The 24,243-nt window shown below is 36.1% G+C and overlaps 2 protein-coding genes across 7 annotated transcripts; one reads left to right on the top strand and one right to left on the bottom strand.

Annotated features, from left to right (window-relative positions):
* The first annotated feature begins 1,002 nt into the window (after nt 1–1,002).
* LOC132795155 (putative leucine-rich repeat-containing protein DDB_G0290503) lies at nt 1,003–18,030 on the top strand. Of its 4 annotated transcripts, XR_009633420.1 has the most exons (8): nt 1,004–1,142; nt 2,747–2,840; nt 8,066–9,835; nt 9,900–10,035; nt 11,151–11,345; nt 11,555–16,068; nt 17,502–17,715; nt 17,939–18,030. XR_009633420.1 is itself a non-coding variant. In XM_060805684.1 (7 exons), exons 3-7 carry the CDS (start codon nt 8,096–8,098, stop codon nt 17,957–17,959), a joined length of 6,606 nt encoding a protein of 2,201 aa, XP_060661667.1. In that variant the 5' UTR covers nt 1,003–1,142; nt 2,747–2,840; nt 8,066–8,095; the 3' UTR covers nt 17,960–18,027. The 4 variants fall into 4 exon arrangements, 2 of the variants coding, with proteins under 2 accessions (XP_060661667.1, XP_060661666.1); XM_060805684.1 differs by lacking the exon at nt 17,502–17,715 and having other exon boundaries at nt 1,003–1,142; nt 17,939–18,027; XM_060805683.1 differs by lacking the exon at nt 17,939–18,030 and having other exon boundaries at nt 17,502–17,937.
* On the bottom strand, nt 17,742–23,656 carry LOC132795156 (RILP-like protein homolog). 3 transcript variants are annotated; one of them, XM_060805686.1, is made up of 6 exons: nt 23,515–23,656; nt 22,134–22,834; nt 21,599–22,071; nt 20,518–20,613; nt 20,311–20,436; nt 17,742–20,137 (listed from the first exon to the last, which is right to left on the bottom strand). In XM_060805686.1, the coding sequence occupies exons 2-6, from the start codon at nt 22,746–22,748 to the stop codon at nt 20,002–20,004; spliced, it is 1,446 nt and encodes a 481-aa protein (XP_060661669.1). In that variant the 5' UTR covers nt 22,749–22,834; nt 23,515–23,656; the 3' UTR covers nt 17,742–20,001. The 3 variants fall into 3 exon arrangements, with proteins under 3 accessions (XP_060661669.1, XP_060661670.1, XP_060661671.1); XM_060805687.1 differs by lacking the exon at nt 23,515–23,656 and adding an exon at nt 23,251–23,425; XM_060805688.1 differs by lacking the exon at nt 23,515–23,656 and adding an exon at nt 23,072–23,235.
* Between the last annotated feature and the right edge of the window lie 587 nt (nt 23,657–24,243).

The raw sequence follows: 24,243 nt of genomic DNA, 5'->3' as shown, positions 1-24,243 counted from the left end.
GTTGGACATGTTAATTGGGTTCTCTCTTCACACTAATACGTTGTATAAGTCTGCTTCTCAGCCTTCTCAACCCTTTTAAATACTACAATTATATACACATATGTACCCCAAAAATAAAACGCGACATCGACTCGATTTAAATGCCAAAGGTCTCTATATGAAGCGTGTCTAGCGAAAGCAATACATAAATAAATGTAATTATACTGCTGGAGCAATAAAAGAAGAAAATTTAAAAAAAAAAACAATTTTAAAAAAGTCAAATAAAAAAACTCTTTTTTTTTAATATTGTTTATTTTAATGATTATGTTATATTAAAAATTAAAATAAATGAACACCAAGCATTAATAAATGGAACCTTATGAGAAAATGTTAAATGTAAGAAATTATGCGTTATTAATAAATTGAAAATGAAAAAAAAAAAACAATTTTAACCGAAATTAACAACTATAATAAATTTTTATTGTTTATTGCAAATATTTTATTGAATCAAATCCAATATGATAATTTATCCCATATTAAAATAATAAAATGAAAATTAAAATAAAAAAATTAAAAATAAAACTAATTTTAATTTTAAAATATTTTAACAATTTCAAACAAAAAAAACAAACTGTAATCTGAGTATATTGTTTATGCAAAAAAACTTAATTTTAGTTTTTCAATTCCAATATTATAATTCAAATATTAATTATTAATTAATTAATATATATTAATGTATATTATATAATAAAGTAGGGGTAATTGAAGGAATCCACTATAAGAAATTCATAAATGCAAAAAAACTTTGACTTTTCCTTCTTAAACAGATTAACTTAACAAAAAATAAAACAATCAAGCACAATATATTATCATAATAATATAATATAATATATATAATAATATAATTGAGATGTCCATATATAATTGAGCTTAATAAATAATGCGTATGTTCGCCTACTTTTCCCATTACTCATGTTATTTTTATTTTCCAAACAAAATTTCCAGATTAAAGCACACTTGAATTCTTCTATCACTTGAGCATTTGGTTTTTACAAGCGAGTTAATTTTTATTTCCCATTTTTGTGAGAAAACAAACTTGAGGAAATTATTCTAGCTGCCGTCGAAAAGTATTAATACAACTAATTGGATTAAAACGGAAACATGTGAGTAAACATCTTTACAATTTAATTACAAATTATTTCTCACTTTATTTGCGCCCTTCTTAACATAATTTTGTATCTTATTGAGAGTACAACGAACGAGGAGAGATATTATTTGTAAACAGCTACTTTAGTTTCTCTCATAGATCTTCTGTTAAAATCTTTTTTATAACAGCCATCAAGAGCAGTAAAGAAAGGCAGAAGAAAACATCTTAGTCCAAGGCACTGCAAAAAATAGATACAAAATATAGTTTGTCTTTTTTTTTTTTCTTAGTACTGAGAAATTTAGCCTAAAAAGTGCATCAAGAACAGGAAAAATCTTAAAGTTAAAAAACACATCTGGATTTCAAGAACATTTCACATAAGAAAAATGTGTTTTTACCATTTATTTTAATATTATTTAAAAAGCGCATTCAGTTATTCTCAATTATATATACATATGGATGTATATGTTTTTGAACACTCTTTTATTTGCAAAAGATTTATCATCTATCATCGCGAGTCGCGTAGCTATTGAGCCATGGATCTAGATCTACTTACACCTACAATTAAGAAAGGTTTACGACAACTCGACCAACTAAACTATGAATGAAAGAATAAATGAAGAACATAAAGAATTTTATAAACGATCTATTTTAAGAGCACAATTTTTAAAACCAATGTTTATGATATTAGAAACGGTTTTTTTTCAGTGTATCTTAGAACTTAGATAGTAAGATTTAGATAAACCAAGCTTAGTACACTGAAAAAAGGCCAAGTTCTTAAATTCATCAAAAAAATTGTGTTCTTGAAATAATAATTGTGTTTAAGAACAAATTCTTAAATTCTTAAGAAGTCTTAAGACTCTACAAAATTCCAAATTTTCATAATAAGACCACAAGTTCTAGATTTATGTTACAAAATTCTGTCATCCATCGAAATTTCTTTAAAGTTTATATCTAGTAGTAAAAAAAAAAATAATAACATATAATCCAATATTTTTTTATAATAAGATTTTTGGTCTTAAACTTATAGGATTTTTTCTTCTTAATAATAAGAACTTGAGTCTTATATTAAATGTTTTTGAAATAAAGATGAGTTTTCTAACTTTTGCATGTCAACATTCTTAGTACTAAGACAAAAAAATGAATTAAAAACTTATTTTTCTGTGTATGAATTCAAGAATTTTATAACCTTTATCTAGTATTTTAGATCTTATTTCGATAATTTGGCATATTTCACACTAACATAAAGTTCTTAGTTGTAGTATTTGTTCTTAAAGTGGTTTTATTTTAAGAACACATTTTGTAAGACAAATGTTCATGATGTTGGAAACTGATTTTTTTGCAGTGTAAATTGTATAAAATCTTCTTCTTAAAGCTGCAGGGAAACGAAGCTTGGAAGCTGTTTTGATTTGTTTGTTTCATTAACCAATAAAAAATCAAATCAAAACTTAAGAATTGAGTATACATAGATTTTAACGTCAGAAAATTGTATTCCAGGAGATTATTAGGAATCAACCACAATAATTCATTGAAGTAGGCATTGATTAGAGTATTAGAGCTAACAAATATATAAATAATTCTGAATTGTTTAAAAATTTTATTATTACCTTTTGTGCTGTTTAGCTGGCGGATTAGTGAAATAAAATTGGTCAACGAATTGAAATTTGCCAAAGAAGAAGAAGAAGAAGTCTGATTCAAGATTGAACCTGAAACCTGAGTAACTATTTTATTGCTAACATTTCTTGCTAAGTATTAATATTCGCTTTCAACTTAAAAAATGTTTTACAAAATCATACTTTAGTTAACATACTTTCCATGCACCAAGAAACTGTTTTTATGATGCAATCTGTGCTTTTTTCCTTCGCCTTTGTGTGTGTGTGTGTTATCAACACAATGATCGATTTCGTCGATGCTAATGAGCTATTCTTTGTTTATTCAAGCGCGTAACATTCGCTTTCAAGTTCCGTTTGGAGCGCAATGAAACCGTTTTACGAGTAGTTTTCACTTTGTAAAGTAATTCTTTTTTGTGTGTTTCCCCATCCAGTGAGCTCTTATTGTTCTTGGTTGCTGTGGCAACTGTGCGAACCACACACACACACACACACAAGAACAAAACGCGATGAATAATAATAAAACAAAATAGCGACAACATCAGCAGCTGCAACAACAGCAGCAACAACAACAACAATAAACCAGAATTCGTTCTGTGCTCGCAAGTGCAAGTGCAAGTGTATTGTTCCCTCTACCAACGACGACTTTGAGTCATACAAAATCATATACACACACACACACACACAGACAATCAAGCATGCATATGTACATACATACATGCATGTGGGTACGAGTATGTGTAGATTGTATCCCAGTCTGTTGGCAGCAACGTCGCTTTGTGCTCCATTATGTTCGCCTGGCAAAATTGGAGCATTTATTGTACCAACAAAAAACGCATAATACGCCAGACGGACTGCAAACAAGCGTGTTGTACTTGTGCTCTTGTTTTTGCATTTGCTTTTCTTATTGTTATTGTTATTGCTATTGCTATTGTTATTGTAACTCCTTGCCAGATACACAACAATGCGAGCACTCTCAACTCAATTGACCGGCTATCAGCTACCCTCTTAAGCATGTATTACATACATATGCAGATCAATTGATTGCCTTTATTAATTTATATTTTTAGTTAAAATAACATAGTACCAAGTATAAATATTATTTGAAATTTTGTTTTATTCGTTCTTATAATATATATCCGTTTATTTTTCATTTTTTTCAAGTCTTGGCTCACAAGCTATTAAATGAAATTATAATTGCTTAACTTCAATTCAAAATTTCCATTCATACATCGTATGATGCTGGGTATAACAATAGCTGAGCACGAGAGCCAACATGAGAGAGACTGTCAATCATCGGCACAGCTTTTAGTGCTTTCACTTTGTACGAAAGCTTTATGCTTAACCGAGACCGCAACCAAAAAGCTAGTGAAACGTTAAACCACAGATGATACTATTGCCATCTTACTCTATCACTTTACTTGCTATACATTGTACGAGTGTTTTTTTTGTTTGTCTGATTGCTTGCAGTGGGCAATGCCAATTACCTTAGTCTTTTTTCCGCTTATGTACAACAACAGCAGAGAGCATGAACAACAATTGGTTGGGGAAACATAGAGAGATAAAGACAGAGAGAGAGAGAGAGAGAGAGAGAGAGAGACAGACAAATGCAAAACACTATTTAGGTCGTCGTTGTGCTTTCGTTTGCTGGTCGCCTATTGATGCATCTAGGGCAAGTTCCTAGAATGTTCATTCCAATAAGCCACCATGGCCGTTGCAACATCGCAAAAATGATAAAATTGATGGCAGGCGAAATTCATAGAATTCACCCGAACTCAATAGGCGCCCAGAGTTAAATGGACAGATACATATGTATACACAATGCGAGAGAGACAACGAGCTAGCGAGTGGTGCTTAACAGGCCGACGAACTTCACAAATCGCTAAGAGCGATAATGTTTGTTTTGAGGCCAACCATGTCTGTGCCGACGACAACATCGCGTCATGCGCGTCGCAAATTCATCAGGCGACCAGCGGCAATCCGGCAGAGGCAAAAATGCACAGACACACACAGTCGCACAGCAGAATCTCGAGAGACACAGTGCCACCCCCAACCCCACACTGGGGGGCAATATCGAAATATAAACCATGGCCGAGTGTGTACGGGCCAGGATGATGCCCAATCACATATGGCCGCTTCTCGCAACGGACTCCACATACGGCCAATGCCAATGCGTCGTCTCAAAAGAAACGGCGGGCTGGCTCCCCCACAAGCTCCACACACACACGCCAAGCGTACGGCTCTTTTAACACTTTCGTTTTCTTGTTCCAACCAAACGCTGGCCGCTAAATAGGCGCACAGCGTTCAACAGCAGCGCGTTGCCAAGCAACAGCATTCCCCCTCCAAAAAAAAAAGCAAAGCAACACGATAAGCGCGCACACTTGCTGCTGCAGTGAAAGCAATAGCGAGAGCGAGAGCGAGAGCGACAGTGTGCTCTACACTTGAGTTGTTGGCATTTTGTTACTCAGTATGGTTGTCTCACTTGTGCATGCTAGCATGCGCTATCTCTCTCAGTCTGGCGTGCGCACACTTATGCCAAAGCTTTAATTTGCAACTCATTTTAGTTGCTTGCACATACATACATACATATGTACATACATACATACATACATAGATATTTATGGTAGACGTTATACATACAGACATGCACATGTGTACATATTAATGTTTTGCATATGTAAATGACAAGCGATGGCAATGTCCTTGTATAAAAAACAGTTTTTGTGCACAGGCGCACAGTGAGCGTCAACAGAAGATGCCCCCAAAACCAGAACAAATATTAAGTACACATTTCATTGCTGCTCTGCTCTTGCATGCAAGCTCGTGGTCTCTCTCTCTCGCTCTTTTTCTGTCTGCCTCTGCATGTATGTACATAGCTTTTAGCTTTAGCTTTTTTGTTAGCTACAAACCCGCTGAGCAGCATGCAACGGCATAAACACAAACACACACACACGCACACATACATCTGGGGAATTGTGAGGGAGTTGAAAAACTTTCGATGCTGCTGCTTCAGCTGCTTTCTGTGCGCCGGTTCAAAAATCGACTGACTGAAGGCCCCTGAATTCGTGTGTGCACGCGATATGGACGAACGTTGGCCGAACGAGCGACTTCGTTGCCGTTGCTGCGACCAGCTTGCGATTTGCTTGCGGATGCGGATGGTCTTCTTTTCTGTTGATAGCTGTCCCAATGGTGCAAGCGCAATGCTCTTGCTGCTGCTGCTTCTGCTTCTTAGTGTTGCGTTGCACTGCCTTACGAGGCAAAACTCATTAAATGGTATTTTTAATTAATGCTAAAGCAGGCAGACATCACATCCCCTTGCTGCCCACATCCCCACCACTTTCCCCGTTTTCTACGCTTAGCTGCTTCTCCACAATACAAACTCGCACACACACATACAATGGCGCGTGGCAGCAGCCAATTAGTGAAAAATGTTATCCTCCCCCTCCCGGGCAGCACGCCAACTTCCCCCGATTGGCCCAATGGCCACCCTCTTCATTAGCTGCACACATTTCGACCTACGCTTTTTGCAGCGCATCTTCTTCTATCCTATTACGTTGGCATCGTCTTAATTAAAAAGCCGGCAACGCTCGCCCACAAAGCCTCCACCACCACACGGCGTATATTTTTAATTGCTTAATTGGAATTGCGTAGCAATTAACCAGAGTAAGCGGGACGACGCGTCGTCTGCGGCCATTGTGGCTAGCAGCTCGTCTCAGCCATTGCGGCTCCATTGCCAATGCATTGGCCTCTGGCTGTTGCTGGGCAATTAAGCTCACACACAATTCAGCTCAGACTTGCGTCACAGCACACAGCAGCATCCGTTCCGGGCGGCTTTCGTGGCTCAAGGTCATGGTGCCAGCAGCAGGGCCCTGACAAGCAGCAGACACCACGCCTAGATACGCCTCAAACTCAGCTAGCCTAACAGGCGCACAGCTTGTGAGAGAACAACGCCAAGGATAACCGCCTCACGACCTGCGGATGCTGTGTCCTGCCATTGTGCCACGCTGCTTACGTGCTCTTGTGCTCTCTCCGGTGTCCTTGGCACGCAATCCAACGCAAGCTTACGGTACGTTTCCTTCAGTTGAAAAGAGATAACGACGGGAGAGAGAGCAGCGAGACAGGCAGAAAGAGCAAACAGCAGAGCAAGTAGTAAAAGCTTTCGTCAACCATCTCATACACTTTCATTAAGTCACCATTTAATTTGGAATATATGTAAGTCATTAGGGATTTTAGTGTATCCCTAGGAAATACCCTTTACATGTTCCTGAAGGGGTAAGATATAGAAAAATAAAAGAATATAAATATATGAGATACATATTCTTCATCAGCGGGAACAGCCGAGACAATAAAGTCATGTCCGTCTGTCTGTTGGCTCGTATGATAAACTGGATCTCAGAGACTATAGGAGATCGAGCTATACGTTTTTATACCCGCTACCCAGAGGGTAAAAAGGTATTGTAACATTGTGCCGGAAGGAAATGTATGTAACAGGCAGAACGAGGCATTTCCGACCCTATAAAGAATATATATTCTTGATCAGCGTCAACAGCCGACACGATCTAGCCATGTTCGTCGGTCTGTCTGTCCGTCCGTGCGTATGAACACCTTGATCTCAGAGACTATAAGAGATAGAGTTATAATTTTGTCGACAGCATTTGTTAGGTTTGCACGCATATCAAGTTTGTTTCAAATTTTTGCGACGCTAATATTCTTAAGGGTGAGAATATTTAATGTGTTTTGGACCCAGAGAGCGCGCATTAATTTAGCAGTAACTTATTTACTATTAGCTAACTACCCAAAGTTTGTTCCGATTCTAAATGAGAATGCTACTATTGCACCGAGTGAATGCGTTACTATTTACACAATTTCGTTGCATTATTTGCATGAGCACAACACGCTTTACAATTTTTTCCATATTCGCCAAAGCCCTGTCCAATGAGATTTTAATTTATATAAATGAATTTATAAACCTAAGTTTGTGTACCGAAGAAGACAAACAATTTATTAAAAAATACATAAGTAATATTACAAATCAGGCATTACCTCCACATCAAAATGTTGAGAATGACGATGTAATCGAAAGCACCTCTAAAAATGCACATGAAATTACTTTTTCTGAGCATCGTGCGTCCGTTCTGGCAACTTTAGTTAACGATGATAAAGATTCGGAGACTTCCGAGTTCTTTAAATTGTCTAATAACTACGATCGCAAACTAGAGCATTCTCCTTCAGGAGAAACTTTAATTTTTAGATGCATTGTAGGCACAAATCTTTGCAGAGCTCTGAAGAAAACAAAAATATCCCTGATGCTAACAGCACTCTTGTCTCTAAGCCACCTGCAGATCCACATCGTCCCATTGTTATGGAAACGCTGACTAAAAACATCGATAATTCAGATGAGAAAAATTCTATTACCACTATGAACCGACACGAAATAACTCCTGAGAATCGTGCGTCTGTTTTGGCAACCTTAATGGAAGATGATACGGACTCTGAGAATTCGAACAACATCTTTAAAACTTCAGAACTTACTCCCGATGATCGTGCGTCTACTTTCTCTAACCCACCTGCAGATCCACATCGTCCTATTGTTGTGGAAACCCTGACTAAAAACATCAATGCTTCAGATGTTCAAAATTCTATTAGCACTGTGAAGCACCACGAAATAACTCCTGAGAATCATGCGTCTGTTTTGGCAACCTTAATGGAAGATGATACGGACTCTGAGAATTCGAACAACATCTTTAAAACTTCAACTTCAAACTTGGAGCATTCTAGCAACATCTTTAAATTATCCCATTACGACGATGACAAACTAGAACGTTCTGCTTTAGGAAGGAGTTTAATTTATAGTTGCGATTCGAGCACTCAGTCTTTGAAGAGCTCTGAAAAAAACAAAAATATCCCTGATGTTAACAGCACTGTTGTCTCAAAGCCATCTGCAGATCCACATCGTCCCATTGTTATTGAAACCCTGACTAACAACATCGATAATTCAGATGAAAAATATTCTATTACCACTATGATCCGACACGAAATAAGTCCTGAGGATCGTGCGTCTGTTTTGGCTACCTTAATGGAAGATGATACGGACTTTGAGAATTCGAACAACATCTTTAAAACTTCAACTTCATACTCGGAGCATGTTAGCAACATCTTTAAATTATCCCATTACGACGATGGCAAACTAGAACGTTCTGCTTTAGGAAGGAGTTTAATTTATAGTTGCGATTCAAGCACTCAGTCTTTGAAGAGCTCTGAAAAAAACAAAAATATCCCTGATGTTAACAGCACTGTTGTCTCTAAGCCATCTGCAGATTCAGATGAAAAATATTCTATTACCACTATGATCCGACACGAAATAAGTCCTGAGGATCGTGCGTCTGTTTTGGCAACCTTAATGAAAGGTGACACAGATTCAGACACCTCAAACAAAATCTCAAAATCATCAGAACTAACTTCCGAGAATAAAGATGATACAGACTCGAAGTGTTCTAGTAAAACCTTTAAGTTATCCGATAACGACGATCACAAACTAGAACGTTCCGTTTCAGTAAGGACATTAAATTACAACTGTGATTCGGCCACTGAATCTTTGAAGAGCTCTGAAGGAAGCTCTTTGGCCCTTCAAACAGTCTTGGATACACAACGATCAGAAAGATTCCAATGTTTTAATGTTTCAGTGGAGACTATGGCTGATAAAGAAAGCTCCGCTTCGAATTCACAACCCTTGGGGGATCCTTCGACAGGAGGCAATATTGATATCTGGAAAAAAACTACTGAGTGTTGTGTATCCACTTTGGCAGATTTATTGGAAGATGACAGATATTCTGAAAGTAGCACTAAATCATCAGATGAAGATGAAGAGAAGCAGCTAAAATATTCCGACACAGTGTCAATTGTTATAATTGATGACACTGAAAGCAGCGATACAGAATTAGAATCGCCGAACAGATATGAAACATCTATAACTTATCCCATTGAGATTTCATATGCAGAGAGCTCTCTGACCTCTCAATCCACATCGGATTCACAGCAATGCCAACATATCTCAGAGGACTCTTGCACTTCCGAAGCATTATCGACCGAAAATGACGATAAAGTAAGTCTAATGCATTGATCTCTTCTATCTTTTATCTTTTTATCGTTGCATTTAATCGCTTTAGGTGGTACAAGAGAACAACGAAAGTTTTATGCAGCAAATATCAACTCTCGATTCCATTCTGGAAGAGGAGGAGGTGTCTTCCAAATCAGTAAGCGGAACAACTGCGCGCTCAACAATTGAGGAATTCCATCGCTCTGGTAGATATTAAGTATTATTTTTTGTATAAGTCATCTACATTTTGGATCAATTTAAATGATTATTGTTAGTTTTACAATAAATAACAACAAGTAAGATAGCTAAAGAAATACCCGCCTCGCTAAAGCAACTCAATTGAAATTGTTACATAAATAATTTGAGGTATCATAAATAATGCATATTTTTGTATCATCAATATATAATACTCTTAGTATTTTTTCGGTATATTAATTTTATATAATATATATATTAATATATTAATTTTGCAATCTATATTTGGTTGTTTTAATCACATATCACTTTCTCATTGTTTTACTTTTATTGCAATTGGTTAGCGGGTAGCCCAGCACTGTCAGCTGTAGTTATACCCACTACCCATACGATAGAAGGGTATTATAACTTTGTGCCGGCAGGAAATGTATGTAACAGGTAGAAGGAGGCATCTCCGACCTTATAAAGTATATATATTCTTGATCAGCATCAACAGCCGAGACGATCTAGCCATGTCCGTCTGTCCGTCTGTGTGTCTGTCCGTCTGTCCATCCGTCCGTATGAAACACTGGATCTCAGAGACTATAAGAGATAGAGCTATAATTTTTTTTCGACAGCATTTGTTATGTTTGCACGCAGATCAAGTTTGTTTCAAATTTTTGCCACGCCCACTTCCGCCCCCGCAAATCAAAAAAATCGAATAACAAGCGTAATTTTAAAGCTAGAGTTACGAATTTTGGTATATACAATAACTACTATAGTAGTTATGATTCCTGAAAATTTTGTTGCGATCAGAAAAAAATTGTGGAAGTTATTAAAGAAATACTTTTGTATGGGCAAAAACGCCTACTTACTATGGGTCTGAGTTGCTTTGGCCGACAATCTGGTACATTGTGCCGTCTATGGTATATTTTGAATGGTGTACTATATCGATATACCATTTGGTATATTTTTAGTATTTTTTAGTATTTTCGGTATATTTTGAAAATGATACCGCAATATTTTGCCTTTATTAAAAATGGGTAGCGGGTATCTCACAGTCGAGGACACTCGACTGTAACTTTCTTACTTGTTTTTAACTTATATTTCTCTCAGTTTACATTAATAATTTTTAAAATAATCGCAGGAAATATACAGAAATCGGATGGATCGAGCCAAATAGAGCAACGAAAAAAAGAAAAGGCAGATGCCTTAGTTTTATGTGAATTGTCACCTCGTCTCGCGCTTTCCGCTGAGAAAGTGAAGTTGCAATCATGCGAAGAAAAACTTGAGGATTCAATATTACTCGATAATCCACTGGCTCAAAGCAGCATGATTCAGTGTAAGTTGTCAATTTCAGATATGTCCATAGAGAAAAATGTGCTAAATAAGTGCGAGTACTTATGTATATAAATATTATATATATTCTTTCCGGAAAACAATGTTATAATCCCCTTCTATCTTTTGGATAGCGGGTATAATCAAAATCATGAACAGCAAAATACTAAATTTTGTATCAGGAAATTGATCACATTTCTCTCACATACTTAGCTGACGAAATGAATCGATCATTAAGTGCGGCCAAAAAGCAGATCGATGAACTGAAACAGCTACGACAGCGCAATTCTGAACAATATGAAACATGTCGAGAACGCACTAGAGAACTGGACGATCAATCAATTTTGGAAATGCGGACACAATTGCGAGCAACGGGAAATCAATTGAGCATTGCAAGGGCGCAAATTGTCAAACTGAAAAAGCAGATAAGCGAAACAAATGACGCTAATGTAGATAGAAATACTTTGGAGCAATATGAAAATATTGTAGTCAAGTCGCAGCAAAAGGTGCTTACTTTACAGGCACAAAAAGATGCTTCTGAACTGAAGCTGGCATCGCAATTAGCCAAGGCCGAAAGAGATCTGGAATTGGCGCAAAAAAATCAAGAACTTGCCAAACAACAACTGGAAGAAATTAAAGCACAAGTGGAAAAACTGAAAGAGGAACACCACAAAGAAGTAGGAGAGCTGCAAGAGCAAAAGGGTGCGCTTGAAACCGAAAATAAGGCATATCTTAAAGATATCTCTACTCATTGCGAATCCATCAAGAAATTCAAGAGGCAGGTTGCAAGTCTGCAAGCAGATTCAATCATTAGAAGTAGAATTCAATCAGAAGGAAAGTCAGCTGAAGAAATTGAGAAATTGAAAAGTGATTTAAAGAAATCTCAAGAGCAGTTTAAAGTGTTTAAAGAACAATTGCAAAAAGTGTCACTGGAAAAGAAGGAACTGCAGAGTGACAAAGCTGAAGCAGATTCAATCATTAGAAGTAGAATTCAATCTGAAGAAATGTCAGTTAAGGGAATTGAGAAATTGAAAGATTTAAATAAATCTCAAGAGCAGTTCGATGTGGTTCAAAAAGAATTGCTAAAAGTGTCACTGGAAAAGAAGGAACTGCAGAGTGAGAAAGCTGAAGGAGATTCAATCATCAGAAGTAGAATTCAATCTGAAGAAAACTCGGCTGAAGAAATTGAAAAATTGAAAAGAGATTTAATGAAATCTCAAGAGCAGTTCGAAGTGGTTCAAAAAGAATTGCTAAAAGTGTCACTGGAAAAGAAGAAACTGCAGAGAGACAAAGATGAAGCAGATTCAATCATTAGGAGTAGAATTCAATCTGAAGAAAAGTCAGCTGAAGAAATTGAAAAATTGAAAAGGGATTTAATGAAATCTCAAGAGCAGTTCGAAGTGGTTCAAAAAGAATTGCTAAAAGTGTCACTGGAAAAGAAGGAACTGCAGAGTGAGAAAGCTGAAAGAGATTCAATCATCAGAAGTAGAATTCAATCTGAAGAAAACTCGGCTGAAGAAATTGAAAAATTGAAAAGAGATTTAATGAAATCTCAAGAGCAGTTCGAAGTGGTTCAAAAAGAATTGCTAAAAGTGATACTGGAAAAGAAGGAACTGCAGAGTGACAAAAATAAGACAGAATCTGAAGAAAAGTTAGCTAAGGAAATTGAGAAATTGAAGGATGATTTGAAGAAATCTCAAGAGCAGTTCGATGTGGTTAATCATCAGTCGCTAAAAGTGTCACTGGAAAAGAAAAATCTGGAGGATGATAAAGGTAAGGCTGAAACATTCAAAAGCCATGGATTTAAATCAGAAGTTGAAGACATGGAGAAAATTAAATTCGATTTAAAGGAATCTGAAAAGCAGTTGAAAATGGTTGAAAAAAAATTGCTAAAAGTCTTTTTAGAAAAGGAAAAAGTCCAGGATGATAAAGTTAAGGCTGAAACAATCCTCAAAAGTAGAATTCATAATGAAGAAAAGTCAGCTGAAGAAATTGAGAAATTGAAGGATGATTTAAAGAAATCTCAAGACCAATTCGAAGTGGTTCAAAAAGAATTGCAAGAAGTGTCACTGAAAAAGAAGGAACTGCAGAGAGACAAAGATGAAGCAGATACAATCATTAGAAGTAAAATTCAATTTGCTGAAAAGTCGGCTGAAGAAATTGCAAAATTTAAAGCAGATTTGAAGAAATCTCAAGACCAGTTCGAAGTGGTTCAGAAAGAATTGCAAAAAGTGTCGCTGGAAAAGAAGGAACTGCAGAGTTACAAAGCTGAAGCAGATTCAATCATTAGAAGTAGAATTCAATCTGAAGAAAAGTCAGCTAAGGAAATTGAGAAATTGATGGATGATTTAAAGAAATCTCAAGACCAGTTCGAAGTGCTTAAAGAACAATTGCAAAAAGTGTCACTGGAAAAGAAGGAACTGCAGAGTGACAAAGATAAAGCAGATTCAATAATTAGGAGTAGAATTCAATCTGAAGAAAAGTCAGCTGAAGAAATTGAAAAATTGAAAAGAGATTTAATGAAATCTCAAGAGCAGTTCGAAGTGGTTCAAAAAGAATTGCTAAAAGTGCCACTGGAAAAGAAGGAACTGCAGAGTGACAAAGATGAAGCAGATTCAATAATTAGGAGTAGAATTCAATCTGAAGAAAAGTCAGCTGAAGAAATTGAAAAATTGAAAAGAGATTTAATGAAATCTCAAGAGCAGTTCGAAGTGGTTCAAAAAGAATTGCTAAAAGTGTCACTGGAAAAGAAGGAACTGCAGAGTGACAAAGATGAAGCAGATTCAATAATTAGGAGTAGAATTCAATCTGAAGAAAAGTCAGCTGAAGAAATTGAAAAATTGAAAAGAGATTTAATGAAATCTCAAAAGCAGTTCGAAGTGGTTCAAAAAGAATTGCTAAAAGTGATACTGGAAAAGAAGGAACTGCAGAGTGAGAAAGCTGAAGGAGATTCAATCATTAGAAGTAGAATTCAATCTGAAGAAAACTCGGCTGAAGAAATTGAGACACTGAAAGCAGATTTAAGGAAATCTCAAGAGCAGTTTAAAGGGGTTAAAGAACAATTGCAAAAAGTGTCACTGGGAAATGTAAAAATGTCAGTGCAATGTGAAAAAGGGAAAACTGAAGTATTCGGTGCTTCGTCTGGTGCGGCTCTACCGAATGAACTAAAGCAATTGAGCCTGACGAAAATTACTAAGCAGTTACCTAATCTGCAGAAAGAGTTGATAAAGACGCGAAAGCAGCTGGAATCGATGAGTGAACAATTGACAGATTTGTCGGGCGAAAACCAAAAGCTTCGATTGATTAAAATAGACGACATCAGGGAGTCGACGGAAGCCGTCAACGAACTGTTGGAAAAAATGAATGTTACACAAAAGGAATTCGAAAAAGTGCGCCAAGAATTGCCGCAATCGAGCGAAGAAATCAGTCGTTGGTTGCTTTCCATTGACGCCGATCTTCAGATTGAATTAACAAAGGCCAAGCAGCAAAGAAATGCAATGGAAAAAAGACTATTCGAACAAAGAATTGAAAATAAAAAATTGAAAAAACAGTTGCGACGATTTAAGGTAAACGAGCGAAAAACAATAGAAGAACAAAGCAAAAGCCGCAAAAATATAGATATCTGGAAGAAGAGAGCTGAATTTGCACGCGAAGAGACGCAGAGAACAAGGGACGCTCTGCTTACGCAAATACATGAGCTTCATAAGGATAAAGACGTACTAAACGGGGAAAAGATGGCGATGGAAAAGAAACAGAAAGATCGCGAAGAAAGAATCTTGCAGTTGAACGAGCAATTGAAGAAGAAATCGCAGCAACTCAATGACTCGCAGCAATCGAATGTGAGTCTGAGCGAAATAATGGAACGCCTGCAATTGGATCAATCGGTGCGAGACCAGAACGAGGTGAAGGCGAAGGAGGATCGAATGGTTATTCAGCATAGCCTCCAATCGATGACGGCCGCGCTCCAAGTTGCGAATTCAAAGCTGAAGAAATCCCAATGCGAAATTCAATGTATGGAAGAGAAAACTACAGAGTTAAATTTAGAAATTGGCGGCCTCAATCTGAATATATCGCAGGCCAAAGTGCGTGAGACAGCGCTTAAGGAATCGCTTGAGAAGACCAATCAAAAGGTATGCGAACTCAAGGAAAAAATCAAATATGCACGAGCGCAACGTGAAGAATGCGAACATAGCAAGAGTTTGATTAAAATGCTTAACACCGATTTAAATAAACTGCAATCGAGTTACGATAAACAACATTTCAGCATTAACACAATGTTAACTCGTATGCAACAACTTCAAAACGACTGTCAAACTTTGCAGGATCAAAATCAGGAATTGCAACAATATATTGACTCTGCAAATGAACGCGAGAAAACACTTTGTACATCGCTCGCAACGATCAACAAAGAATTCGAATTGGAGCGTGCCAATAACATTGCGCTTAAAATCGAATTAGAAACTAATCAGATCACTTTGGAGCAAACTCGCAATCATTCTAAGCTACTCGGTGATCTTCAAGAGCGTTACAACGCACTCAAATCGGCAGCGAATGCCGATGAAAAGGAGAATGTTGAAAAGATCGCTAGACTTCGCAACAAATTGCGCAAAATAGATATGTTGAACGATCGTTACCTTAAAGCATTAAATTATTGGAAAAGTCATGCAGAGGATTTGAAAAACGAAATCGAGTGTCAGAAACAGAAGCTGTCACAGGCAAATAAATTTGTGAGTCTATAAATCATTTTATTGTTTAAGAAATCAATTTATTTTTATATACTAATTTTTTTAATTTTCATTTACAAAATACAAAATAATGATTATATATTGATTTTTATGATTTTCTTTATTAATAATTAATTATGCATTAAGCTATCAATAACGAAAAGTTATTTATCAAAAATGTTGATTTTTGTTGTGGATCAAAATAAAAATCGCTTTTATATACTAAACATGTCAGAATGCTTTGAGATGCCCATTTTAAAAAAAAAGTAAAACAACGAGATTTTATCCTTTTAATAAATAATAAATTCTGAAATATCGGCTTTATCCGGTATATCGATATAATTTTTCGTTGAAAATATATCGATCAACTAAACGATGCATCTTTCTGGCTGTTACACAAATTTCCTGTAAGCACAACATTATAATTGCCTTCTGCATAAGCACAAAAAGTATGAGAATCTATTAACTTTATGTGTAAAAAGCAAAATGCGACATCTCTGACCCTATAAAGTATACATATACATATGTACATATAATCTTGATAGCATCAATAGCTTAGTCTACTTATATATTAAGAATTAAAATTTCATTCAAAAACTGTTTTTTTTTATAAAGAAATCAAATTAAACAAGTAAGAAATCTACAGTCGAATGCGCTCAATTATATTCAATTGTCATATTCATTTTAAAATATACCAAAAGGCTATATTAATATAGTACTACATTCAAAATATATCATAGAGTGCAAAATATACTAGATTGTCAGCTAAAGCAACTGGGAACCATAATAAGTAGGCAGTTTTGCCCACACAAAAGTATTTCATAAATAACTTCTGCAATTTGTATCTGATCACAACAGAATCATAAAAACTTTAGTTATTATTGGCTGTATCAAAATTACGCTTGTGATTCGATTTGCGGTGCGAAAGCGGCCGTAGTAAAAATTAAAAAAAAAACAGATCAAACGTTCTTATAGATTCCGAGATCTAGGTGTTTATACGGACGGACAGACAGACAGACGGACATGGCTATACCGTCTTGGCTGTTGACCCTGATCGAGGTCATCAATAACATATATGTATATAATTTATGGGGTCGGAGATTACTCCTTCCGCCTGTTATATACATTTCCTGGAATCACAAAATTATACCCTTTGGGTAGAGGGTATACAAATCATACAAATTAATTTTGTTTTTTTTTTATAACAAATTATGATTACTTTTGACTTTTTCTAAAACTATTCGAAATAAATAATTATTGTTGAAAATCATAAAAATTCGAATTTTAAAGATCACGATCGATATGCACAGATTTTCCTGAAAAGATCTTTCTTATAATAATTTTAAGTCCTTTGATTTCTTCATTTCAAATTGGCAACTATAATCATTATTTGCGTTCCTGACTATTTTTTTATGTCTATTTTTATTGGATACCAGACTCAGACAGTTTTCTCTGGATGTGATCCAGACAACAGCTGCTAACTGGAAATAAGAAGGAATCTTGAAATAAATACACAAGGAATTTCTAAATTTGTTTTGCCATAAGTTTTATTTACCGCATCCATGAAATGCATAAAATGTGGGTACGAGAATGTATGTTATTGCTGGAACGATCCATTTAGTTGTTGGTTGTATCTCGAACTGGGCAATGGTATTGTATAATGTTTATCAATTTAATTATGTTTTTTTTTTTTTTTTTTGCATGTTTTGGTTGCCTTATTTTCGGTTAATATATATTTGTATTTTTAATATATGTGTATAATATATGTATATATGTATATAAATTTAGTTAACATTAATTCATTTAATATACTCATATGCCATTCGGTATTCACTTCAACTATTCTTTCATTCTTTGTTTTCTTTTTTTCTAGCGTATCGCAAAAATGGAATAGTAAATATTCAGTCACTAGATCGAACGATACGGCGAGATATTTCAGCAATTTCTGCGACAACAAATTAATAGCTTTAATACACGTCTTTCCAGCTGGAGTTTCGTCAGTTTTGCCAATACATTATCATTATCATTATCATTGTGTTTCTTTTTTTGTTTTTGTCTAAATTAGTTTTTAAGTAGTTTTTTGTTTTTTCTTTTTATTGTATAAAAATTCAGTTATTCATATTATAAAATAAAAAGAAGAAATGTTGATAATTGAAGGTAGGGATGTGTGTAGTTATGGAGTGGAAATGTAATTGTATATATTGTATGGATCTTGGATCGAATGGCAATCGCTGAATTCCATTTTAGTCTTTGGCACATTTCGTATTGTTATCAATTATCATTTTTGTGTGTGTGGCGTGTTCCAAAATATCTCACAATCGTAACTGATATGTACTTTATGCTTGATCTGATCTATATGTGGTGAAATGGTTAAACAAGTTAGCCAAGTTAGTTTTCGAAATGCATAGAGAGAGAACCAGAGAAGCGCAAAAGCAATCGAAATCAACAAAAATACAAAAAAAGCAGCAAACATAATATATGGACATAAGGGAATGGGTTTGTCGTATTTATAGCGAATATCATCTCATACTTTGCATTAATCTAATGTTCGTTTTAACTGCGGCAAATGCAACATTTTTGTGCTCTCGCGAATGTAAACGGTTAAGCTAATAATTTGTATATAATTGGTACATAGTTTTTTTTCCATTTTTTTTGTTTTTCCTTTTGGTAACAACAACGCTGCTAAGTCATATTTTAATATTTTCGAAATTTTGGTTAAAATTTGCGGCTAAAACATTTTTACTTTTAGGTTTTTTTGGTTTTCCTTGTTGTGTTGTGTATTTTGATTGATTTGTTTCTAATACTCTTGTTTTCAATACATAATTAATTTATTAACAAACAATCAGCTACAATTCAACGCTGGCTAATTATAATTTACTTCTTATTTGTTCATTTTGTAATTTTTTGGCTTGTGTATTTTTGTTTTTTGGTTTTTTGTTTGTAATATAAGGCCGCTTGGGGCAACTGCTATAAGAGGCTCAAAGAGTAGATGGATAGACAGAGAGAGATGAATTGAAATAGAGTGAGATAGAGATATACTTTGTTTGCGTGAAAAAGACAGAGAGAGAAATAGTTAGACTACAACTTGACGATCGCTAATTGAAGTAAGTATTTATATTTTCCATATTTTGTGGTATTCCGGTATCCATGCTAACATTTCATTAAATTCATATTTAATTGAAAAACTTGCAAACAAAATGCATATTAAAATTGCTTTGAAACATGAGTACCGGGTATCCCATAGTCGAGCACCACCATCTCTCTCGACTACAGTTATGTTTTAATGTGTTATGTTATGCATTTTCTTTGATTTTCCCCAATTGCAATTCATGTAATTATTTTGATATTTTTGATGTTAACTGTAATCTTTTGTTTGAATTAGATTTTGTGGTAGTTGGGGTAGTTTAGTGGAATTACTTTTCGTTTAAAAACAACACTCTACAATTACTATATAAATGTATTTCGTTTTCATTATGATTTCACTAATCGATTAAATTCATTCAAACTCACTCTCACTTTTGTTTTTGTTGTTTGCCGTTTTGCCTGCTCTAACTTCGCACACATTATTTCGCATATGTATAGGGTATGTAAGTATTATGTATGTATGTATATATACTCGTATATATTGTATGATTAGATAGTAGCTACTAATGTTGTATGTAGAATGTATATATAGTATATGTATATGCATATGTATATGTATGCGAATCGGTTTCGAAAATGAATCCGTTCGTGTTTTATGTTTGTTTGTTTTTTTTTTTGTTTTGTTTTTCTTTTCCTACAAATATAGTTCCTTGCATTTTGGTCATAGATTAGTTAGTATATATAATTAAACAATCAATAAATGAAGCATTAAAACCATATATAGAAACTAATTTAAAAGTAATGGTGAAGGAGGAGGCGGGGGGAGCAGCACATACACATATGAAATATGAATTATTGCGTTAAAAAGAAATAACAACTTAAGATTATAATGAGAGCACAGCAATCGAATACGTAAATTATGTACATCATATAAGAAAATGGTAAATACTTAGCGAGCATATAAAACATAGCAAAGGAGAGACAGGGACTAAAAATAAATAAAAAAACAAAAAAACGAAAGTATAAAAAATAATAAAAACCAAAAAGAGATAATACATCAAATCAAATCAAATCAAATACGTTAAGAAATCAAACCATAATTATTTTTTGGAATAATCAATGGAATGAATGCACTTGGCTCTTAGGCTAAAAGGCATTTACTTCGGCTCGTTGCCGCCTCCGCCGCTGCCGGGCGTGGCCGAGAGCGCCATCTTTGAGAGCGTGGCCAAGGAACGTTTCGGGAATGTGTTGCTGCCATCCGACGGATCCGAGAAGAGTTTGCGGAAGCTAGCAGGAAGAACAATAAATTAATGATTCAATTTATGAGTGAACAAAATCGCAATACACAAAATTCTGCTGCTAACTTACAACTTGCGTATACCCGACTCGGAACTCTTCTTCCAAGGCGCATCGTCTGGCTCATAGGGCAGCGGTCCTTGCACAGGCGCATCGTGTCCAGGTGGCCTGACATTTGACAGAGATAATAAAAATGTTAATTGCGCAATTACGTCGATAGCGAAAATACCCTAACCTATAGCATTCTCATTCTTGGCAACACGTCAAAGACATCACATACTAAACAAATGTTATTAAAGCTGCCTACGCAAGGACAACTCATTATTAAGGCGATTAACGGCCTCAAAGCGTAAGTAATGTGAACCTATTGAATCTTAAGGTATTATCTCTCCGATTCTCATAGTAAAGTTTTTCGATTTATGCGACAGTTAAGTAACGTAAAAGTGAGTTAAATGGTTAAATGAGTTTTGGCATCTTATGAAAATTATATAAAGCGGAATGAAGCTGTTAAGCAAATATTATCTTAGCGAATTCTGGCAACTAAATCATTTGTGGACGTTAAGATTGACGTTATGATTGAGTAAATTTTGGCAGGTAAATGCGTTGTGGCCGTTAAGCGAAGGTTACGCAATGTTGAGCGCAACTATATATATATATAAACTACACTAGGTTTATTTCAGTTTGGCTTCTAAATACATTTATCTTTAAGTTAAAATGAAGTGAAACGAATGGAGCCCTTGTGATCGTTAAACGAAAGTAGCATAATGCAAATCGAATTATAGGTATGCGTGTATTATAATCTAGTGAATTCTAAACTTAATGACGTTTGGTATCTAAAAAATGGTATCTATTTAAAATGAAATGAAAAGTAAGGTAAGCGAACTATAAAAATGGGTGCATTATAAATTAGTGAATTTTGGCATCTAAATAAATTTATGTAAAACGAATTTAGAAAATTATATGACTAAACGAATTTTAGCAACTAAATCCATTGTGGCCGTTAAGTAAAAAGAGCTAAAAGCGGAACATAGATATTATAAACTAAATGTAAGTTAAGCGAGATTGCATAACAAACTTTCTGAATAGGGTATTTCAAAGTTCGGCATGCCGAACAAACAAACCATGATTTGCTTAGCTCATTTGGTATACGCACGTTTCGCCCGCCACATCGTCGTCCACATCGGCCTCAACGCCATCGTCGGCCTCGTTGTCATCGTCATCACGTGCGGCGACGTCATCATCATCGCTGTCATCAGAGCTGGAGACGTGACGCATACGTTTGCCGCTGGGCGCCGGTTTCAGCTCGGCCAACTGTTCGTTGAGGCTGTCAATGGTGGTGAGCAGCTCGTCGCGTTCCGAAATCAATTCCTTAAGCTCTCGCGTCGTATAGCGCGGTCGATTTGGATCGTTCTCGTTGTCATCGTACGACTGCACCAGATCCTCATTCTCCTTTTCGGCCAATCCCAAACGTTTGCGCAACTGATTGATCTCCCGACACTGATCCTGTAATTGGGCAAGAAAATCGGCGCGCTCCTCGCACAACGTCTTCACCTGGGCCTGCATTAGTTTGTGCCGTCGTCGCGTATCTCGCTCCGATGCCTTCAAGCGTTCCGCCTGAATGTTCACCTTCAAATAGGACAGAAGTATATTAACTCTTGATATATATCAGCAAAAAGTTTACCGCTTACATGCTCCAGTTCGCTGTACTTGTCCTGCAGTTCACGTTCCCGCTGCTTCAGCTCGTCGCGTTGCTTGTAGATCTGCTCCTTGAGCCGCTGCAACACTTGTGTATCGGACAATGCGCTATGCAACTCATTGTTGGTCATGCTAATGATGCTCTCGGTTAAGCTGGCTCCCAATCCCGAGCTCTGGGCGGACGACGATTGCAGATCCTGCGTCTGCTTCACCAGCCGCTTGTTCTCATCCTGCAGCGACGAGACCAAGTCAACCAGCTCATTGGTCTCGCTGCGCCATTGCTCCTCGATCAGTTCCAATTCCTTTTCGAAGCGCCGCCGGAATTCGGCCTTCTCCAGCTTTTCGCTTTCGAGTTGGGCGATCTTTTCGCGCAACTCCTCGATGGTGGTATTTTCGCGTTCATTTTTCGTGGCCAGGGCCTCGAGCAGCTCCAGTGTATTGATGATTTTGGGCATCAAGCCGCTGACGGCATCAGTGCCATAGCGATCCATAATGCGTTCGTATTCCTTGCCAATGTCCGAGGCCAGATCGTAGACATCGACGACGCCGATGTCATCGATGGCATCCAAAACCATTTCGCCCATTTCATTGAGATGGAAGCCGGGCATCGAGTTGGGTTCCTCCTCTAGTTGTTGTTCTTTTCTTCTTGCTGCTGTTGCCTCTCAATCCAGCAGCTGGCCGTCTTGTTTCTATTCTGCAGCAGCGAAAGACGAGAGAGGGAGGGAAGTAGGTAGTGAGACAACCTTTTGCCACACACTAACGTGCGTGTGGGTGTGTGAGTGTTGTATACACGCAGTTACTTAAAGCTTGTTGTTGTTGCTATTTGTGCAGAACTCTATTTGCATTCACTTTATTAGTTGCCCACGCACACACACACACACACACACATACGCACACGCAATGTCAACACTTGACCGACGCACACACATACACCTGCACATATGTCCAGTAGCTATTTAAAATAAAATTGAATTCGTTGCGAATACTATTTTTTCGTGCAGTCAACTCGAACTTGGACCTGCAACTGGACTTGGTAATTGTTGTATTTTGTATGTTGCCGATTTTATTTTTGTTGTATTTCTACTAATCTTTCGATGACTGCATACTCACGCTGAATGAGTAATAAATACAATACAACAAATTTGCAAATTCTCCCCCCACCAACAAGCGCGTTCACACACAGCTGTGTCGATGTCGTCGTCGCCTCCGCAACAGCAGCAGCGACAGCGATGGCAAAAACAAGAGAGCTCTCTGGGCTAGACCCTGTGTATGCAAACGAGTCGAGCTCTCTCTCTCTCTCTCCTTCTCTCTCTTTGCACTTCCTCCTACACATGCGCGCAGCGTTGCTAGCGATGTGTGTTGTTTACTACTTACTTCTCACAAATATTTCAATTGAATGAATGGCAAACACATATTGTGCAAGCTGGCATTTAATTACATTCAATTACGCGGCACAGCCAACAACAACAACAACACACTATTGCCAACATTGGACATTTGATGTGATTTGCAGCGTGACCACAGCTTTCATTGCGAAATATACCATTTACATTCCTAATCAAAAAAATATACTAAAATAGAGATAGCGATGGTCAGCTTAATTTTTTTATGTGCAGCGGTAAATTTGATTGATCATATGATATTTAATTCAATTTAATTAATATAAAACTACCTATGCCAAATTCCGTAAAATAAATGCATATTTTCAAACACTTCCATGTAAAAATATCGGCCATCCCAATGTTTAACCTGAAAATGGTCACACTCAAAATATATCCTTTCTTTTGATATTTTAAAAATAAATGTAATAATAAAAGGAAGCTGTTATTATTATTTAACTACTTCATTAAATAGCAAATTTGTAATTATTTTACATTGATTTAATGTATTTAGATCACAATTTATTGCATACCGCATACGAAAAGTGCGGCATCGTTAAATTTCCATTGTTGTGAAAAGTAACCACTAATTTATATCCAGTGTTGCAAAATATGCGCGCCAAATTCAAAATGTTTGAAGTTACCTGCTTTAAGCTAAAAGCAACAAATTCATTAGATCGCAAAAATTAAATTCATTGTTTTTTTTTTTATTAATTTGTTTTGC

Source organism: Drosophila nasuta, chromosome X (genome assembly GCF_023558535.2).
Source record: "Drosophila nasuta strain 15112-1781.00 chromosome X, ASM2355853v1, whole genome shotgun sequence".
Classification (NCBI taxonomy): Eukaryota; Metazoa; Arthropoda; class Insecta; order Diptera; family Drosophilidae; genus Drosophila; species Drosophila nasuta.
This window is presented reverse-complemented; position numbering and strand designations above follow the sequence as displayed.

What these genes read in the sequence shown, in the direction of transcription:
- LOC132795155 (XM_060805683.1), top strand. Translation starts at nt 8,096, where the DNA reads ATGGAAACGCTGACTAAAAACATCGATAATTCAGATGAGAAAAATTCT. An exon ending in TGAGGAATTCCATCGCTCTG is followed by an intron (nt 10,036 to 11,150) that starts GTAGATATTAAG and finishes AAATAATCGCAG; the next exon opens with GAAATATACAGAAATCGGAT. An exon ending in TGTCACAGGCAAATAAATTT is followed by an intron (nt 16,069 to 17,501) that starts GTGAGTCTATAA and finishes ATTGGATACCAG; the next exon opens with ACTCAGACAGTTTTCTCTGG.
- LOC132795156 (XM_060805686.1), bottom strand. Translation starts at nt 22,748, where the DNA reads ATGCCCGGCTTCCATCTCAATGAAATGGGCGAAATGGTTTTGGATGCC. An exon ending in AGTACAGCGAACTGGAGCAT is followed by an intron (nt 22,072 to 22,133) that starts GTAAGCGGTAAA and finishes TCCTATTTGAAG; the next exon opens with GTGAACATTCAGGCGGAACG. An exon ending in GGAGGCGGCAACGAGCCGAA is followed by an intron (nt 20,138 to 20,310) that starts GTAAATGCCTTT and finishes ATTTATTTTTAG; the next exon opens with TCCCTGTCTCTCCTTTGCTA.